At 34.8% G+C, this 21052-nt stretch overlaps 1 protein-coding gene across 1 annotated transcript in view; it reads left to right on the top strand.

The window, feature by feature from the left end:
* Positions 1 to 20825, top strand: part of Tll1 (tolloid-like 1) — a gene marked incomplete at its 5' end in the record, with an annotated part of 192178 nt that extends 171353 nt beyond the window's left edge. The window contains 4 exon segments of the mRNA XM_005373585.2: positions 1083 to 1210; positions 9697 to 9910; positions 16107 to 16357; positions 17605 to 20825. Coding sequence (XP_005373642.1) covers positions 1083 to 1210; positions 9697 to 9910; positions 16107 to 16357; positions 17605 to 17739 — 728 coding nt within the window. The 3' untranslated portion in view covers positions 17740 to 20825.
* Positions 20826 to 21052: the final 227 nt, after the last annotated feature.

Raw genomic sequence — 21052 nt, 5'->3', positions numbered from 1 at the left:
AGGTGAAGGCTTAGTAATAAGGAATGAAACAGGGGCAACAGCTGGAACAGAATTTACATTGCTTAGTGTTGGGGGCAGTGCCTGATGTGCAGCCCTGTAGTGTAACAGGTGCATTGTTCAGAGAGTAAAGAATTTTCCCAAGTAGATTTTTTGGAAGTTTTAAGAAAATGATTTGTGTTTTAGAATGGAATACACCAGGCATAGCAAATAATTCCAATCAGAACCAAGATTTATAGTGTATAGCTTCATCAATTAGAGTGAAAATGATCTGCTCATCACAAATATTTTTGGAATTCCTTATTAGTATGTCTCATCTAAGAGGACATAAGTTGTGAAAAACATAGACAAAATTATGCTGACTGAATGAGATATTCTTTGAAGTTTATTTAGAAGTTATCTCCAAGGCTAGCATCTGTGCACCTAATTTTCCTCTTATTACTTTGTTAGAAGATTTTCTTCACATGCTTTTCTACTTGTAGTAAACAAATCCTTGACTTCCTAGGTAAAGATGATAGACATGCTTAATGAAACTGGGGTTAATGTACTTTAGCAGGTAAACTCATAGCTTAGGTATTTAAGTATATGTGTAAGTAAGAGAGAGAGAGCAAATATAAATGCAGGATTTATAAAATGCTTTAATGCTGTTAATATGCTGTAAATTATTTTTCTATTAATAGGAAAAAAATAATTAAAATTACACGGTCGATTAATTTCTGTTGATGGCAATACACTTCATATTTTTCCCATACCAGCGCTGATATTCTTGATTGCCAAAATATGTTGCTGTATCACATTTTGAGCTCATGGATCCAACAGTTTAAAATAGTTCATTTTCTTTCTAGGCATTTATTTGATTTGTAGTAAACATTGAATTTCCAGTGAGTCAGACAACAAACATTGCCTGATTACACTCAGCAACATATTTTCCAACACAGATGACTCTGATAGCAGAGATGGGAGAGATGATTAGCGAGCATTCAGGAACCACTCTCAACAGAGCAGTGGGCAAATAGGCTGCTTGTTTTCTGGCCCAATCATGGGCTAGATTCCCGCACTAACTGATATTATCGTTATTGGCACAGCGGAGTGTGCACAGAAGATCCACAGCGCAAGCGGCCACATCACCAGTCCCAACTGGCCAGACAAGTACCCGAGCAGGAAGGAGTGCACGTGGGAGATCAGTGCCACTCCCGGCCACCGGATTAAATTAGTAAGTGAGCCCTCTCTTCTTCCTATCTAGCTGACTGCTGTGACTCTCACAACTAGCACATAAGGGAAGAAGTCTACTTATGGAGCTCAATTAAATCAGTAGGCAGCTGGAAAAGATTATTCTTCTCATGCTTTGTGCTTATCCTGAAAAAATCCTTGACTTCCTCAGTAGAGATGAGAGCCTCATTGTTCTCCTCCTGGGTTCTTTTACTGCATGCTTTAAAAGGCTCTGCTAAAGTTGCTGCAAACAGTCAGCTCTACTTGTTACTAGCAATGAAGTTTCCAAATGGGGGATGATGTTCCTCAATGGAAGAGGAAGTAGAAAGTCAGAAATTCAGCAAGAAAACAACAGGATGGTAATTCACTTAAACACGACAAAATATATTCTACTGGTTACCTCAATCCTATAGGCCTCATAAACACAGCATATATGGTTTTATAATTAACTCTGCTTGTAGTTTATAGAATATAATTTTCACATAGTGCATTACCTTCTGCAGTTGGGTACTGCTTTTATATTTCTCCCACATATTAATCCATAAATTACAAATAAGAGTATATAGTTTGATTTACCTTTTGTACTTTTGAGTCTTACATTGTAGTATATGCATCTGGTAGTTAATGCTACATTTTACTTTAGAATACAGTGTCTGTGAGTCATATATCTTAAGGTAATAAAACTAGAGGAGTATAAAACTTTAAACAATTCCTGAAATATGCTTCATTCAAAACAGGAGGGAACCGTAGCCAGCAAGGCTCATGACAGAGTCTAATAGGGACTGCATTAAAGAAGAAAAATATTTTAGGAAAGAGGTTTCAAAACTGAGGCAGTTGGTTGTCATTCTAGCCAATAGGTTAATTTTAATATTCCTTGTTTATTTCATTCCATTCAGTGTATTGGTTTAGCCAATAAAGAGATCTTGTTCAAATATTGTGTTCTAATAAAGTGAGATACACTGATGACTACTTCTAGTATGGAGTTCTTCCATTTGTTGTATTTATAAGTAATTCTCCAGGCAGGCAAGGTCATTTCAGTCACTTTGTGTAGGATGTTAGCTGCTGACATGACTGCCCATAGCAGGACACAGCTTTCTAGTCCTGTCCAAGGTCCTGATTGAGAAGATACTTCTCCAAACTGTGCAGGCTGCAATACAGGGGCTGCATTCTCGCCAGCAATGCAGCTGACTAATGCAGTTGGAAAAAAAAAGGTTTTCCTAATAATTTTAGAAGAATTTTAATAAAACTAATCTAGGTTGTGAATTTTGAGAGCTTTGCTATGATTTCTTATCCAAAATTTTTTATTTTATTTTAACATAAAGTTTGTTGAGTGACATATGCAGTAGGTTATTTGCCTATATATGTCTGATCCTACTTTTATCTTGATTTGGTTTATTTATAACATTATAATCTCAAACTTATTTAGATGATCTGCAGTTTAGATGTCAGAAATTACAATAAAATTCAGGCCACTGTTTGAGAGAGAGAGTAGTTTTGTGTACGCTGTTTAGTTACTATGAATATTGTCAGTTCATAGTAAGAATATTCATATCTAGTGTTTATTATTGGAACAAAATATGACAATTGAACCACCAGAGGTCAATGTTTTAGACTTACATATGTTTAAGCCTTTGGATATTATAATACCATTAATTTCTTTTATGATTGTATATAATGTCCCTCACCCCTTCCTTGCTTTCTTTGTGCCTCCTGTCCACCACAAGGTGAGCCACTTTGTTTCAGTCCCGAGGTTCCTGCCATGATGCTCTGCCTTGCTGCAGGCTCAAAATCATAGAGACAATAGACCATGAACTGCAACCTCTGAAACCATAAGCCAAAATAAATCTTTCCTCTTTCAAATTATTGCTGTCAGATATTTTGTCACAGCAATGGAAACCTAACACAACCATTTAATATAAAAATAGGAAATGTTTAAAGGGGTTTTCATTAATGTCAGTGCAAACAATGTTTAGCAATATAAAATAGTAATGTGCACATAATAATGAATTACATTGTATCAACACTATATAATAAACATATTCCTTAATTTTTATTCTTAAATCAGTGACTTTTCTATTATAAAACTAACTATGAAAACTGAGGAGCACAATTATATTTATACATGAGTATTTTTATTCTGGAGAAATTTTTTGGATTCCTTCACATCCCTTAACTGATATATGCTCTGATCTTTGTAAATCTCTGAAATTCTGTTTTCATGTAACTACAGGAAACTAGAGAAATGAAATCTGGAGGAGCTGGGACTGTCCTTTAAGCTTCTGTAAAATGGACACCCTTGTATATAATACTGCAAATAAGAAATTACTTCAGATTTTTTCATTTCCTGAAAGTGCTTACCAAAATGTCCCGTGTAGCTTGACAGCACACATCTTATGCTGCACAACACTACCTGTGCTAAGCAATGTTAGAAACTACTGTGTATACAGCACCTAGTGGTTCCAAAGTGGCATCACGAAGATTATCTCAATTTGTGTCAGAAATGATACTATCAGTTAGGACGCAGTCTCACAGAGAGTTTAAGTGATCTAGCAAGTTTATAAAGCTCCAGAATCCAAATGCCTTTAAATCCAATCATTCATGTATCTGTATTTTATCTTATTTTTCACTATAGCATTTTGCATCTGAGCAGAAAAAAACATGTAATTGTTAAGTGTGGCTGCAGAGCTGGTAATTTAAATGTACAGTGAACTAAGTGGAAAATAATATTTGTAAGACAAAACTATAACAATTAAGTTAAAAATGTACAATAGGGAGTTATGGAGGAATAAAGAACAAATATTTTGAATTGAACAAAATAAATCTATATCCTAACACTCCCACTTACTATCTGTACTGTCTCAAGAAAGATATTCATCCTTTTAAGACCCAGACTCCATCAGCGGAAATTGGAGATAATGTTTACTCTTGGATTTTGCTTGTATATAAAGTGAACTTGCATATAAAATGCTTTTCCTAGTACTTTACTAAATGCTGGTAAAAACTGGTACATGATATGCGAATAGCAATCATCATGATGATAATAAGTAATGAAGGTCATCATTTTACTGAATTATTCAACATAAATTAGAGATTTTGCAAATGAAATTCAGTCCTAACAATTGAAAACGTAGCTCATGATTACTTTTCAGAGAACTTTTTTTCTGAAAAACCTTGTGATAATTATAGACTTTGTGAACTACACAGTTTGTGTTGCAACAGTTTACAGTTGACATTTTAATTTGAAAGTGAACAGAAGCAATACATGAATGAATGAATCTTGTGTTCCAATAAAGTTTTATTTCACAAGCATCTGTAGGCTTGTGGGATGTAGTTTCTTCACTAGAGCTAAAAAAGTTAGAAAAAAGAATTTAGAAGCATGGATCCCTAAGCATTTGTGTTTATTTCCTGTGAACCTTACATTTACCACAGAGGATGAAAACATTTAGCCCAGATGCTCCGTGGAAGGCAGACAGTGGCTCCTGAAACATGTCCATGTTCTGATTTCCAGAACTCATGAATATGTTACCTACCATGGCAAGAATAACCTGACAGATGTGGTAAGGTCACACATCTTAAAACGGGGAGGTTAGCCGGATGCTCCAATCACAAGAGTCCTCACAAAAAGGAAGCAGGAAGTTAGAGAAGATAGGCGATGCTACATTACTGACTTTGAGCTTGCAGAAAAGAGGCGTGAGCTAAGGAGTGCGAGCAGACCCTAAAAGTTGGAAAAATTTAAGGAAGTGTGTTCCTATCCAGGATCTCTTAGCTTTATCTAAACTTAGCTTTATCTACCCACTTTTGACTACTGCCACGTAAGGCTACAGAAGACTAAATCCATGCTGTTTTAACCCCCTAGGTTTGTGGTAATTTGCTACAGCAATGACTTGAAGTAAATATAGTGTATGTGTGTGTATTTAGTCATAAAATGATTGTATGATAGCTTTAAAGTAAAAACTTTAATAAAAATGTACATGGGAAAAGGTCTTCCTATTAGAACTGGGATAAAATTCTTAATGAATAAGGCCAAGGATCTAGATCTCTTGCCATTTTCTCTCCTGGTTTTGAAAAACTGAAAGTTGATTATTTGATCTTGTGGTAACTTTTTCATAGTTTGAATTGATCTTTATTAAAAAAATAAAAACATAGCTCTAGGCATACGAACCTACTGCAGCAGGCTAATATAATTATGTGAGTTTTATTTGATTTATATCTTAGAGTTTGGCTAAGTTACATGCAGTTGCAATCTACAGTCTTGTACATGAGATATTTAGAGAACAAAATCATTTAGAGCTCTTACGGAATTCTCCACCACCATTCCATAAAACACATCTGATCACAGTTATCATAGAAAACTTATGAAAAAGAAAAGGCCTGTTGAATCAGAAGACTAAGATTTATATTCTACTCTGCCATTTTTTCCAGTGGCCTCTAATCTTTCAACTAGCTTATGGAAACGGAGTGAGAGTTCTTACTGAAGAAAGGAAAGATAAAAGAACGAGGGAGTTCTAAAGCTTGTCTTGCAGCTGCTCCAATTCATCAGTCTCTTTAATTATCTTAATCTACATATTCATCTTATCCTAGCTAAAATTTATTTCTACCTTAAGTGTAATCACTTTATGATCTTGTCTTTTGTGAATACATGTAGTTATCCTACACGGTCCCAAACTTTAGAGCTGATGTCTGTGTTTTTAAAAAAAGAACTTTTGTAGATGTTCATTTGAAGAAACAGCATACGGAACTCTGGCCAGTGGCCAACCAGGTAGATTTGGCTTGCTTGGGTGTTCCAGAAACAGTTATTTCCACAACCTGTAAGGAGAGTTCAATTTTATTGCTTTTGAATAAACTCTGTAATCTCGTAGTTTGCCTGATGGGAAAAGCATCAGATTTCATACTACAGCTCATGGTTGCTTACTCTTTTAATTTTCTTTTTTTGGCCTTCCTAAGATCTAGATTAGTATGTTAAAATCATGAAATATAGCATGAGTAAGGTTTAAATTTTTAATACCCAAATGCTTATAGAGTCCTGGTGTGGATGCTTAAAAGTATTTCCATCTACCCCCAAAAACAAATAAGCAAATTCTAACAGAAGAAGCAGGGAGAGCATTTTAACGAAATGAGAGTGCCTTATAGTTTCCCACATTTAGCCTTCCTGGCTTTCCTGTCCCCATTTGAATCTGAAGGATATTTGGACTCCTAAGTGCTATCTGGGGACATTTCTGTGGCACATGTTCCCAGTGACTAAAAATTTCAGGTTCTGTGTAATGTAGAGTTCATGGTTTGGCATGGTTCATAAAATGATGCAAAAAGTTGTGCATCTTACTTTATCACTGTGAGCTCTGAAAGATACTTTCAAAGCTATTCCAGTTTTCCAAGGGCTCCTATAATACTTTTTGTGACTTATAAATACTCTTTATTGAAGTAAAATCAATACGTACAGAGGTTTCTCTATTGAGTGTACTGTAGTATATGGCCCACATTTATGCGACCCCAGTATACAGGACAGTCATGGCTTTTATTGTGCGTGGTGGATCTTCAGGTCAGGTTAGTTTCTGGAAAAAAAGCGCTCTGTTTTTGCAGTTGACCTAACAAACTGTTTTCTCTTCCAATTCATCAATATCTTAATGAATGAGAGTTGTTCGTATCATTCGAGTACATGTCAGCTACGGAATCTTTGACTCATTTAATTCTTGTGGACTCAGTCTCATTCCACTAGTAACTCGATAGCAAGCTGGAACAATCTGGCTCTGGACCAGCTGTCAGCATGGCCCACCACCCACTCGCTCAGAGCCACTTTGTGTGGTGTTGCTCCATTCTGCTAAGCAGATGTTATTATTTACCTCTGCATTTCAGTGGGAGTGAAAGAGTCACTTATTTATCACATTCACTTAGTTTTCAAAGGACCAGTGAACGGACTATACAGATGTGGCCTGTAAATTCTAGTCCATGTTCAGCAATTACTTATAGGATATATTTTAAAATTGTGTTATCCCCATCTTTCTTAGAATATTCTCTTCTACATAAGTTGGTTTCCATGCTCTTCATATTTCTAGATGAATGGCCGTAATTCACCAGCAAAAGAAAAGAATACATGACATACTTTGGTTTTCAGATATTGTTGTTTTCCCAAAGCAATGTTTTTCACTCTTGTGATTGAGAGTCTTGTTTTAAAGAACTCCGGGTGTGTTTGAGCCCATTTTTTCTTGTGGTTTCTTACTGCTTACAAACTGACCTTAAGAATGTGCATTGTGTACACAGCGGTAATAGGAGCTGGTTGAGGACCATGTCAAGAGAGGCATAAAACCAGAAGTTTTGACTGGCCACGTCTAGAGCATTTTCATACTTGAGATAACCACAAACATGGGCTAGCTGGTTAAGTAAATGAAGTGACAGACCTCTCCAGATGTCTGCGTGTCCATTCAGGTTCCTCATTCCAGAAGCTGTGTCTACTCTAACATAGTTTTACTGAGACCAATGTATTTAACTAAGACAAAGTTCAGTCATTACCTGCTTTGCATGCTGTACTTCAGATAAATAAACTCCCTGGACGTCTGCTTGTCCAGCCTATTTCCCTACACTGCTTTCTATGTCTAGGGAAACTCTTTATGCTATGTTCAATCTTTATTTTTGTTTTTTTGTACTTGTTACTATCCTATGCCTTTTGTCAAATGAAGGGACCATTTCTTTTACTCATAACGATGATAGCAAATAATGATTGTAATGTTTCTCGGTCATAACATTTGTTATACCTCTCAAGTGGGGTGCAGTGGGATGGGACATAAGGAAGGTCAGCTCTTCCTTTTCTCTTCTTGTTTCTGTGAAGTAACTTCATGTGCTTCCCCTACTCCCTAGCTAATATAAATTGCTTCTATTTTTTCTCTTGCTCCTCTGAAGTCAGAAGCAATAGAAGGAGGTCTGGTTTGGTGTGGAATATACATCCTGGCCAGCACTGAGAGTTATTTTTGTATGTCTTCATCAAACAGAAAATTATGATCACTTCATAAAATTGCATTACAGAAAATGTTCATGTAAACAAATGTTTTACGAGTATCTTATACTCTAGGCATTATAACAAAATTAATAAAATTAAAAGCATATTTTGTATTTTTTCTGTTTTTTTCTTTATAATTTTTTGCTTTATTTTTTGCTTATAATTTTCTCCAGTGAATTATGGTTGCTCTAGGGGAAAACTATGAACCTAATTAGTAATTGCAGGTAACCTGAAATTCCTAATTTTGGGAAATGTTGTTTTTAGTGCATCTCAATTAAATTTTCTTTAAATTAAATAATCAACTAAAGAAAATATTTTATTAGTATATTTAGTATTTTTAGTATTTTTAGTATTTTATATTTAGTATTTAGTATATTTAGTATTTTTAGTATATTTACTATATTCATTAGTATATTTCATTAGTTTTATTTTGCATTTGTTAACACTCATACACAAAGTTACTACAAAGTTCAGTTAAATTTGTAAATGTCATAAGCAACAGAAAAACATACCAAACTTGCCAAGATACCAGATAGTAACAATTGCAAAATATTACTGAAAGAGAACCTAAAAGTATTCTAACTTAATAAGATATTGATGTTTGTGTTCTGTAATAATATGGGTTGTAAGATATCAGTAAAGAAGTAAGTACTGAAGATTTCCTTTTGTTTTAATTATTTTATGAAGATTTGTTGCACTTAGATTGTATAAAAATACAATAATTAATTTATGGAATTTTCTTCTGAGTGTAAGCGCCTAAAGATAGGATGATATTCACTCCTTTATGATGATTAAAACTAGAAGGAATTATTTTTTAAAAATATAATTGATTAACATTTTCTGATGAATATTCTGGATTAAATTTAGCATTAAATACCCTTTTGCTATTATTAATTGTTTAAATCTTGAATTATATTAATCTATTATTAATAGTATAGCTAGCCACAATAGGTGAACAGTAGAATTTCACCTTGTTTTAGATGGTTTTCTTCTACTACAACAAAGTACCTGAGATAATAAGAGATAACCAACTAATAATAAGAGATTTCTTTGGGCTTTTAGAGGTTCTAATTGACAATCAACTGGTTGCATTGCTTTATGGCTTATAGCAAGGTAGCATGTTATGGCAGGAGAACACGATGGACTAAAATTGCTGACTTCATGGCTGGAAGGAAAAGAGTGAGAGAAGTAGAGGCTGGGCTGCCTCAGTCCCCTTTGAGGGCAGCCCCTAGTGACCTAGGACCTCCCCCAGGCCACTTCTTAAAGGGTCCACTAATTCCCAATAATGTCACCCTCAGAGCCAGCATGGGCTTTTAGGATGCATTCAAGGTTCAAACCACAGTCCATACAAAGCCATTACTTGCTTCCGTCATTATGAGCGGATGAAGTCATTTGTGCGCCCTGAGTGTTATATGTATCATTTCTGCCCCAAAGGAAAAAAAAAATTCATTTTGAGTGATTTGTGACTTATAAAAACTTTTTTCTATTCCTTTTTAAAATAGGCCTTCAGTGAGTTTGAGATTGAGCAACATCAAGAATGTGCTTATGATCATTTAGAAGTATTTGACGGAGAAACAGAAAAATCACCAATTCTCGGACGACTATGTGGTAACAAGATACCAGATCCCCTTGTGGCTACTGGAAATAAAATGTTCGTCCGGTTTATTTCTGATGCATCTGTTCAAAGAAAAGGCTTTCAGGCCACACATTCTACAGGTCAGCAAACTGGGATCATGCTTCTGTTTTTTGTGTAACATGGCAGTTTCTTTTCTGGTGTATTTGTGTATTTCCTAATTAACAGGATCCTAATTAACAGGATCTTAAATGAATATCCAAGCCTGACAGGTAAAATCTCACTGAAGCACTGTCTGAAAAACTTGCAGAACTGCTCAGCTTTCTACCCCTAAATATCTTTGTAGAGGTCAAACATTCAGACAAAAATAAATAAATAAATAAATATTTTTTAGTTTAGTTTGTGACCAATGAAATATGATCAAGTAAATCTATCAAAATAGTTCTACAATGAATTTCATATTTTCAGCAGTTGGCTAATGTATTACCTTTAACAGGTTGGAATGCATATGTTGGTCAATGCATATAATTTGTCTAATAACCTGCCTGGTTTGCAAGCTTTTGCAGTAATTTACTTTTATAAATAATTTTTGGATTTATCACTCTGTTTCACAGTGACTCATTTTTTTTTTCTGTCTTACTTGGTATGCAACATAATCTTTTTTCTATTATAATTCTAGTTTGTGCCTTACAGATTTCAGCTATTCTAGGAGTCTTTAGGGAATAAACTTTAACTTAGGAAAATATAAGCATTCTTTGGCAAAAATGGAGAATATAATTGTTTACAATTTGTGGCCAGTTTAATTTTGTGTTCCATAAGCCCTCTAAGGAATTCCTTCCTTTTTTCATTCAGTTTGAAAAAAAAAAAAAAAAAAAAATTTATGTGTAGCTACTCGCTGAAGTTGTTTAGCTTATACTGCCACCTAGCGGCACTGCTAATCCACAAAAGATTGGTAACGGAGAAATATATTTTGGTGTGTAAACCACAATAGTACAAAAATTCACCCATGAAATAATTTCAAATCAGTGATATTTGTCATTGTATCCTGCTAATTGTTTTATTTTGATTTATAAATCTGGGTTTTAACTATTTAATTGCCCAATATTATATTTCATCATATATTGTATTGTTAGCAGTAGATTTAAAGTCTGAGAAAGTGGATACATGTTGTCAGAACATCAGTATGGTTTATACTAATATTTACCGGAACCTTGTTTCTCATTATTATCAAATGTAGCAGTGTGAGAAAGTCTTTTGTAAACTATAGAAATGCTGTATTGATGAGATTTTTCACATACAGTATTTGGCACTTAAACTTTAAGTATATTCCCTATGCCATAAATACTGAAAGGGCAGAAAAACTTGAATCTTATTGCTGTACTTTAATAGTATTTTGTAGTAGCACAGAGTTCTTGGCATTTACGGAAATATCTTGGCTATCACAGCTTTCAAGAATGCAGTATGAAAATATGGTGTCAAAAACAAAATTCTTGAAATAGTAGTGATTATATAGTAGTGAGAACTTATGTCTCCAAATTTTTATTTTTATCAAAAACTACTTCTAGAGTTTTACTTTATGCCCTTTGTAAGGTGAGCATTAGCAATAAATGATGATAGCACGTAAGTAGCTCTGGTTCCTCAGTAGAAGTGTGATTTAGGAGGAAATTTGGAAAAGACCATTTCATTGGATCTCAGTTGTCTCATCTGAAAATAATAAAATCAAAGTTACTTATAGTTCTAAAAGTTTGTGTCTTCTACCCACACATCCTATTTACCTCCTATTTATACACTGAAGTCCCCCAGGAACTATGAGATTGAGATTATCATCCTCATTTTTGGAAATGAAAATTTGAATGATTACTTAACTTCCAAAGGTTTATGCAATAGTGTCAAAGTTAACATGATTGGGATGTAACATGTTTATGTACCAATTCCCCAAGTTGAATGTAATTATTGTGTATGGCAAGGATAAAGGCAGTAGAGAAGCATGACTGTAAAAATAAAACAGCATGAAAGCTCAGGTTTTATACTAATTTTGTCCTCAAAACTATCCTTTCCATCGCAGTACATTTTCCCAATGTAGAACTTTTGAATTAGGAGGAAACTGGTAAAAATATTGTATCAGTTGTGACTTGGAACAGCAGGTAAGGACTGAAAGCTTCCTTGTAGCAGTTTTATACAGCTTCAAAGCAAAGCCTCTGTTTAAAATATGTATCCAAAGAGGCTCATTTCGATTCTCTGTTCAATTCATGCTGATTCAAATACTTACTGAGCAATCCCAGTCACATTGTTTTCAGCAAAACAGGCCTGGATAATATTTAATCCGACTTTGACATTTCAGACATGAGCAATCTTCGGCCAAAAATTTTCATGAGAACTGAAGTAGCACAAAAGTTAGTAACAGCTGGAATTAGAGTGCTGGCTTCACAACATCTGGTCATTGACACTTGTCAAAATTTTCGTGTTATATGTTTCTTTGTTCCTATTATTTATATGTGTTTATTTTAATGTATCCAGCCATACTGGAATTTTCTAGGCAGTTTTTTTTAATACTGTTACTTTTTGTGTGCAACCTAGGCTGACAGGATCTTAGGTACCACTTACAGTGCACACATCCTCAAAGCATTCTTCTTAACTAGCTCAGCTATTCTAATCTTCCATCAATGTTTTTGACAGCTGCTTTGGATAGGTAATATAACGTATTAATAATTTGTAGGAATAAATCAAGAATTTGTAGGAATTTATAAGAAGAAATTTCTGTCTGTTAACAGCTTTAGTCTAAGTTAAACTTGATTTTCAGTTCATCTTTCTATGTCTGTTGACAAGACGTCCAAAAGCAAACTGCATCTGTCAACTTTTTCCTATGTGCAAGCATTACTTACTGCCTTTTAGAATAGATGTAGCAGTTACTGTTGGGCCCTCGAGCATACGTTTTAATGTGCTTAAATTTATATTTTGGTGTCCAAATTTTTTATTTTTTCTTCAACAAAACTTGTAGCATTATAACCAGATGATTTGAAAAATGGCTTTATGGTTATTTTCCACAACTAATACTATCCAAGTTATGGAAATGGATTTTATTAGAAAGAGCCCTTCTTTCCTCTGACAGTTACGTCAAAACTAAATATCAATTTTTCTTAATCAGATGATGAATGGCATTACTCTAGTGTTGTGTAGACGCTAGAAATTGAAAGAAACAAATGAATTGAAAGAAACAAATGTTGTAGTTAAAAAAAGTCCCTTTTTCTCTCAAAAGATATGGACGTAACAGAAAAATGGGATAAACAGGGAGAGAAAACAATTTTTGAAAAACATGACATTGTCTATTAGAACGTCTTTCCTGTAATATAAGATATCATATTATTTGTCCTTGACATTTAAAAAACCAAATAGCATAGTATTGTGCAACTTGGAAAGAAAATTATTTTGATCAACATCAAGGAAATTAGAATGTCCACTAAAGCATTTGTAGGTCAAATTACAGGACCTCTTCCCGAATTTTATGCTTCAACAGGAATAAACAAACATGTGCTTTCAAATTAAAACAGAGACCACCCTGAGCTTCTCTTTCTGGTACTGTTATTGATTGGATTCCATTTTCTATTTCCCAGAATTCTGTGGGGGATGTTCTGGAAGTTTCTAAATTACTTTCAAACTAATAATTTAAAAATCGTACTGCTGACATACTGAACAACTGGTTTCAGATTTTTTTCTGGCTTGGTAAATGAATAGGGACATTCTCTGAAAATATATTGACTCAACTTCAAAATCATCCCTTTAAAGGAACCTCTTAAATGCTGTACTGACCAGAGTTTGAGTAGCCATGGGGATTCTCAGAATCACTAAAGTAATTTCCCTCATGCTAGCCATCTTTTTTTTTTTGCTCATGGTATTTCTCTCAGGGTATTTTTACAATCTCACATCTTGCACCCATAATATTCAAATGCTCAGCTTTGAAAAGTTCATTCTGCAGGCTAAATTCTTTGTTTCTCATGGTTAGAACGTTATTGCCAGCCTTGTTAGTAGGGATGGTGATGTACAGGAGTGAGGCTGTGAGCTGAAGCAGACAAATACAAAAGAATTTTTATAGCATTGAAAATGACTTATCAATGTCATTTAAGGCATTTCTTTTTTAAAAAAGTAGGCCAGTTTTCAATAAAGCCAAATCATATCACCTTTCTGTGACTTTCATGTTCAAAGAGATTGTGAAATCTCTTTTCCTATTTTGCTCACTCCACCATTTCCTTGATTTTTGTTCCAGCTGGGGCTGGCAGAGGATTTCCTCTCCCGGATCCTGGTCTCGATTCCCCACCACCTTGTACTGTGAAACAGGCACACAAAACCAAGGACTTCCTCCAGATCTCCTGGTCTGCCCCTTCAATTTCTCCTGGCCTGGGGACTGAAAAAAGAACAAATGCGGACAGTGTTTTGAAAGTCAAAAACAAAGCCTTCAGTTATATCAAACTTAGAGAACTAGTAGATTTTTATGAGCTGCAGACTGACTTTAATCTGGTTTACATATTTCTATATTGACTTCAGAAATATGTTGCCCAAAATATTTTTCTTGCCTTCAAAAATATAATTTTTCTATTCTACTAGCAGATTAATAGCATTTTAAATTTTCTACTTTTCTGGCTTTTCATTTTGTGCCTGAGTGGATGCTAGCTTACACGCGATAGCATTTAAATGTTCTCTCAGGAAAATAATAACGGTGATAATGACTACTTAAATACCATTTACTATGGCTTCTAACTATGTGCCAGGCACCATTCAACCCTTTATAAGCTTTTTCATTTGCTCCCCATCTAGAACTTATGGCGTGAATACTATATTTGATCTTCATTTTCAGAAATGAAGTTGGGAGGTACAGAAGGGCATTACACTGTGCTAGAGCAAATGCTTAGTACGTAGGAGGCCGGGGTTAATTCAGAGCATCAAAAAACAAACAAACAAACAAACAAACAAACAATCAAATAAAAACCCATAAAAAAGTACAAAGGAAGTTGTGGGACAAAGAGCAAAGAGGAATAGAGCTCAGATTACATGCAATTTGACTAGAATGTCACAAATCACCAATAAATAAACAGCTGTTTCAGGGAGAGGACGTCAATTCTTGGAGTTAGTAGGATAAGAAAAGCACTGTGATAGCAAAGGGCGGATACTTAGCTTCCGAAGTGTGAGACTAGGGAAATAAAAGCCCAATGTTTGTTGGAATTTTAACTTTTGGGCGTATTTTCAGAAACATGTTCCCTCACATGTACATGAGGTGTGATTGAAAAAAATGGCTAAAATTTAAATAAAAATAAATTTATTACAATACAGGACACTCTGCCATTAATACCTCTCAAGATATTCCCTCTTGCGTTGAACGCACTTATCCCCTCTCTGAAGCAGTTGTGGAAAGTTGTCTTTTGTGTCTTCTGTTCTGCTGGTCTGAATCACTTCTCATGGGCATTTTGACATGGGCAAAGAGCCAAAGTCACAGGGCACCAGGTCTTGTGAATAAGGTGGGGGGACACACTGTGACGTTTTGGTGACCTGCCTTTCCGTTGGACGGCACTCAGCAGCAGCATTCACTGTATTCTTCATCACCCCCCATAAGGACAGGCTCTCACTGCTTTTGCTAACTCTCCAGTTATGAAGTTTTGGGGGCTTTGACAATACAGGGATCCTGAGAACATTTTTTGAAACTTTTATTCTCTAAATTGTACATAAAAGTTTTTATCTTCACTGATTTATTTCTTGGATATAGCTTCCTCTAGTGATAAGGTAATAACTGATCAATTATTTTTAACAAAAAATATAACACTGTTATATATACATATTGGAAGTTCTAAGTAGGACCCACATGCACACACACGTTTTATACATTTTATTGATTTTTAAACTGTTTCTTTGAATTTGGGGTTTTGAAATTACAAAGATTAAAATCAAGTTAAGATCCTGATCTTTTCTCCACGAGAAGAATTATTATAGAATAAAAACTATTAGCTGGGACGGTAAAAAATTAGAGTTATTATTTGATTTTCACTTATTAAATGCTGAAAACCTACTAGTGTTTTTGTCATTATCATTACCTTGAGGAAACAGGACCAGAGCCGTGATGTCCGTGTCCCCGCGTCACAGTCAGTGTGTGCTGGAGGTCGGGTTCTACTCCGGGCAGCCTGTGTCTGGCACCTGTGCTTTCAGTACCGTTACACTATCCGGAGCTTTGATTCTGGGTACACATCCGGTGGTAGAGTGAAACAAACTGAGAGAATGGGTAGGATACATTGAAATTGAAATTGAATCTGTGAAAGCTCACTGAATTTACTCGTTTCGTTTCTCTTTCCTGGCCAGAGTGTGGTGGTCGATTGAAAGCAGAAGCGAAACCCAAGGATCTGTACTCACATGCGCAGTTCGGTGACAACAACTACCCGGGACAGGTTGACTGTGAATGGCTGCTGCTATCAGAGCGAGGCTCTCGACTGGAATTATCTTTCCAGGCTTTTGAAGTGGAAGAAGAGGCCGACTGTGGTTATGACTATGTTGAACTCTTTGATGGTGCTGATTCGACAGCTGTGGGGCTTGGTCGATTCTGTGGTTCTGGGGTAAGTAAATACACTCCCCAAAGGATATCCTAGCATGCTGTAAAATTCCCAGTGACTAATGTTGGATAAGTGTCACATTTATGAATTGATACTATCTTTCAAAATAACTTACTTTTTTAAAATGAGGACTTGATGAAATATGATTTGGTTCTTCTACCCTTCCCACGTCTCTCTTTCTATTGGATTTGCCTGATAATTTTAGATGAACAAGTGAATTTGCTACATGCAGTGTTTTGTGATTTTTCATGTTCTGTATATTATCAGATAATTATTTAAGTAGCTTATAACCTAAAAGCAAAGCACTTGAACACACACCCTTAACAATTTTTGTCACCTTTCTAAATGAAAACATACAAGGAAGAAAACAAAGAATATGCACACCATCTGGTTTATGTTACTTTCTCAACAAATACTTTTGGTGAGAGTGGTAGGATTAGCCACCAGTGTTTGGGTTCGGCCAGTGCTGGGGGACTAGTGTTCTATTGCAGTGTGAGATATACAGGTAAGAGTCATGAACAGGTCAGAGGAGGTCATCTGAGAGAGAAGAGCAAGATGACCTTAACATTTTCTCAGTGATTTTTCCCACAACTCAATGCATTAATATTAAGTAGTTTTTTGAATACATGTTTTGTTGTGAAGATATTATTCCCAAGTTTTTGAAGTCCACCAATGTCTATTTAAGTAACTCTATTGAAGTAGTACCTAAAGAGGATGAGCTCGGAGAATTGCCAAGTTAGAGGTCAGCCTGGGCAACTGAGTGACAACTTTTCTCAAAAATGAAAAAGCTGAAGTTGTAGCTCAGCATCAAGACACTGGTTTTAGTACATAATACAGCAACAACAATGGAAAATTTAGGTTCTTCAAGTGACTCTGCCTCAGAGTAACTTCTGAAACAAATTTATTCTAGTGATCATTTCCAAATCTCACTTTATTGAGAAGTACATTAAAAGAGCCTGGCTTGAGGGTGCAGCAGAAAAGATACTAAATTCTAGAATGTGTTCAGAACTTAGAAGTAGACCAATGTATGTTTAAAACCCAGCTCCAGCACTAATCATGTGATCTCTAGACATATGATTGTTTTCTGAATCTGAAGATTCCTCATCTGTGAAAGGAAGAAGTCTATCACATCTGCTTTTGGAGGTTGTTGGGAGGATTAAATTATATATGAAAGAAGAATAGTCTCAAATATATTTCGCATTGAAGAAAAAGTAATTCATTCTGTTGTTGTTTTTTTTCTTTTTCTTCAGCCAGCAGAAGAAATCTATTCAATTGGGGATGCAGTTTTAATTCATTTTCACACCGATGACACAATCAACAAGAAAGGATTTTATATAAGATACAAGAGCATAAGATATCCAGAAAGCATGCATACCAAAAAATAACACCTGAACCTCTATCAGAACATAAAGGAATGTGCACAATGGAAAGAAGACATATTTTTTTTAAATGAGGATATTAGCACAAATGTTTTATATAGTGAGTTTGAACAAAAGAAAACTGTAGGATCAAAGTTATACTAATTGTATTAAAAGAGGAGTTTCCAGCTAATGGTGACCAGCATTACAAGAATATTTGAATTCCGTGCTTGATGTATTAATAAAACTGGCCGATGGGCGCCTTGTGCTTCAAGAAAGACTCCATCAGCTTTTGTTCACAGCTTGAAATAGATGCTTCATGATTCAGACAGTTCAACTCTGGGGCCATTACCCTGTGGGATGTTCCTTTTGACGATTTTTCAAGATTTGGGGACATACAGTGATCTTGCAGGTCATAAATTGGAAAACCCTTTACCTTTAGCATAATTCCTTTGACTTTGTATCTCTGATACAGTGTAAACCAGATTCCTATAAGATGATGTAAAGTGGGAGTCTTTGTAGGGTGGTTTGTGCCGTGTGTGTGTGTGTGTGTGTGTGTGTGTGTGTGTGTGTAATGTCTGGAAACTGGAATATTTGAGCTTCATTATTTTCACTTGTAGGCCAGCTTAACCTCTTTAAGATGCAAATGATACTGAGAACATTTCACTGTACTTACACTTTGACAATTCCAAGAATCAGTAGCATCTATTAATGCAGTTAAATTCTAGACATCATTTATCTAATTATTGGAAAATGCCCAGTTAATTGGTAAATTCAGCTCTTTCTGTGGAAGTGCAGCCTTTTCACACCAAATCTAAGAACTCTGTGATGTCTTATTTTCCTCATGAGAAAATTCTCACAGGTGTGCGCAGGATCCTTCTGGACAACTCCCTGAATGATTCATACTCAAATTACTACTGCTGCTATTGTCTTTCTTTTGGTGATGATGTTTTATTGTTATAGTTATTGTTGATGTCATGGTTAGTGTAATTTTTTAAAACATGGGATGAAGTGGAAGTGACCCTTGTGAGAATTTAAAAATCTCTCTTTTTTTTGCTTCCTGAAATTCAGTTCAAAAAATGCGATGTTGAAAAAAGGATTTTTTTTTTTTAGAAAGACTTCCTATGGTGCTATTCCATAAACTTTTATTTTTAAACAATTTTTTGACCTTTGAGCCAACTGTAGACTATGAATGTCTCTATATGTCTGGCTGGTAGCATTTGAAGAGTCAAGACTTGTGAAATGTGTCAACAGCATATCATTGCAGAGGCAGATACATATATTTCCTGTGGAACAACTACTTATATTGCCTTAGAATTCTTGCACATGATCAAATGGTTCTTCCTAGGAACACACCTTTTGAAATATTGCACATAAGAGTGTATCTTAATCAGCAGCTCCACGAGGAAAACCCATTTCTCTGACTGAGACATTGGACATAAACATGGTGACCTGCTTTGGCTTTAGAAAATGTAATTTTAGGGTGAATTTTCTGCTCTACAGCTGTGTATGTTTTTAATATTAATGTAAGTATATGTGAGGCTGTCTGAGTGTGTGAACCTACGGGAAAGTGAAGAGTAATGGTTGTTTAAAAAGTTAAAACTTATGTGCCAAGTCCTACTAGAACCCTCCTTGAAATAACACCTTTCTTAGCTTTCATGGACAAATAATGGGAACTACTATGTATTATCAATTCCATTAAAGAAAGACATTCCTTCTGAGAATCTCTATTTTAATATTTTTTGATGTTGATGTGTATCGCTATGTGAAGTAGCTTGGTTTCTGTTACCTGTCCATGAACACTGAACATTTAATAAAATCAGTATATTTTTTTGTTTTTACAAAATGAAACTCTACACACAGACACAGCTTATTTGTTTTTTCTCATTGTTGACCTGAAAAATCTTTCCCTGATTATGATCTGTAAAATGTAAATACATTTTTGAAACCAATGTTTTGATCTCATTGAATGTTACTTTGGAAATGTATTAATTATTGCCTGCAATGTAGATAAGTCGTTTAGTGGATCTGATTTATTCCAGTAACTTCTAACGTATTTCCTCACTAATCTCCAGTTAACCCAGATATGCCAGGAATGATGAAGAGAGAAAAAGGCATTCATACTGGAAGTACTCTGCGCAGCTCTGAGCTCTGCGCTAGGCATGTGCACTGGCTCTTTCTAAACTCCATGTGCCCTTTGAAAACTGTGAGCTGGTCTTCAATTTGTAGTCCAGGAACTAAGGCACAGAACCTTTAAATAACAGGGTCACAATGCAAAGTTAAATGTATACACATAGCTTGTCTGATATCAATATCTGTGCTTGTTCTATGAAATATAGTGAAATGAATCTTGATATATATATATATATATATATATATATGCACTTAAGTAGTAGGAGTTTAATGATGAAACTTTTCCATACAAACTACATTTTAAGGATGAATCACAATAACACTTTCAGGATAAACATATTGTTCCTTTTCAGAACAGCATGAGGATTAGAATGTCAATTGTAGATATCTTTAAGAATCAGAGTTAATATTAAAAATTAAAATACACACAGACTACAGTTTGGAGTTCAAATGAGCCTTTTGTTAAAATATATATGTTAAATTATTTTCCCTGGCATGGTAGGAAAAATGGAATGTTTTATTCTAAGAAACAGGCTGGATATTCCAATTGACATCTTATTAGGCCACAGTGAGCTGTGCTCAACACAAATAGAAAAATTTTTTGACAACCAGAAAATTGCAGAAGGCTTTTAGAAGGCATATTGTCATAACTTTTGATCGTCAATGTGGACATTAATTTTTATTGTACTTTGTGTGATATATTAGCTTATTGCATATTATTTTTATATTAATTCAGTATTTGCCTTAAATGTGTTGTTACATGAAAATATAGACAGCTTAATTGTTGTTTTGTTAATAATTGTTAGTTACTGTTCTAGGCATTTTATTAAATTAATTTTGTAAATTATTTTAAACCCCTAATCAGTATATTGGTCGTGATTTATATTTCCAAAGTTCTAACTGCCGTACAACACTTACAATGCACGGAAAAAGAAATATTCTTACATAATAAGATTTTATTAAATTATTTTTAAAGTTAATTTAAAAAATAAGTCTAATTTATTATAGAGATCATGGCCTAACAATTACACAGAACAAATTTTTACAAACAGTGAATGAGAAACAATGCTTTTATTTCCAAAGTCCCTGAATATTCCATGTATATCTCTATCAGCTGACTTGTTATCTAAGACTAATTTTAGTATATCATGGTATCAAATTTTGTTCAGTTTGGTTTTTAAGTATCTCAGACTCTTGCTTTGTATTA

The sequence above is a fragment of the Chinchilla lanigera genome, unplaced genomic scaffold (genome assembly GCF_000276665.1).
Source record: "Chinchilla lanigera isolate Chin_1 unplaced genomic scaffold, ChiLan1.0 scaffold00002, whole genome shotgun sequence".
NCBI lineage: Eukaryota > Metazoa > Chordata > Mammalia > Rodentia > Chinchillidae > Chinchilla > Chinchilla lanigera.
The sequence above is the reverse complement of the archived record's forward strand: the minus strand, read 5'-3'. Positions and strand labels throughout refer to the sequence as shown.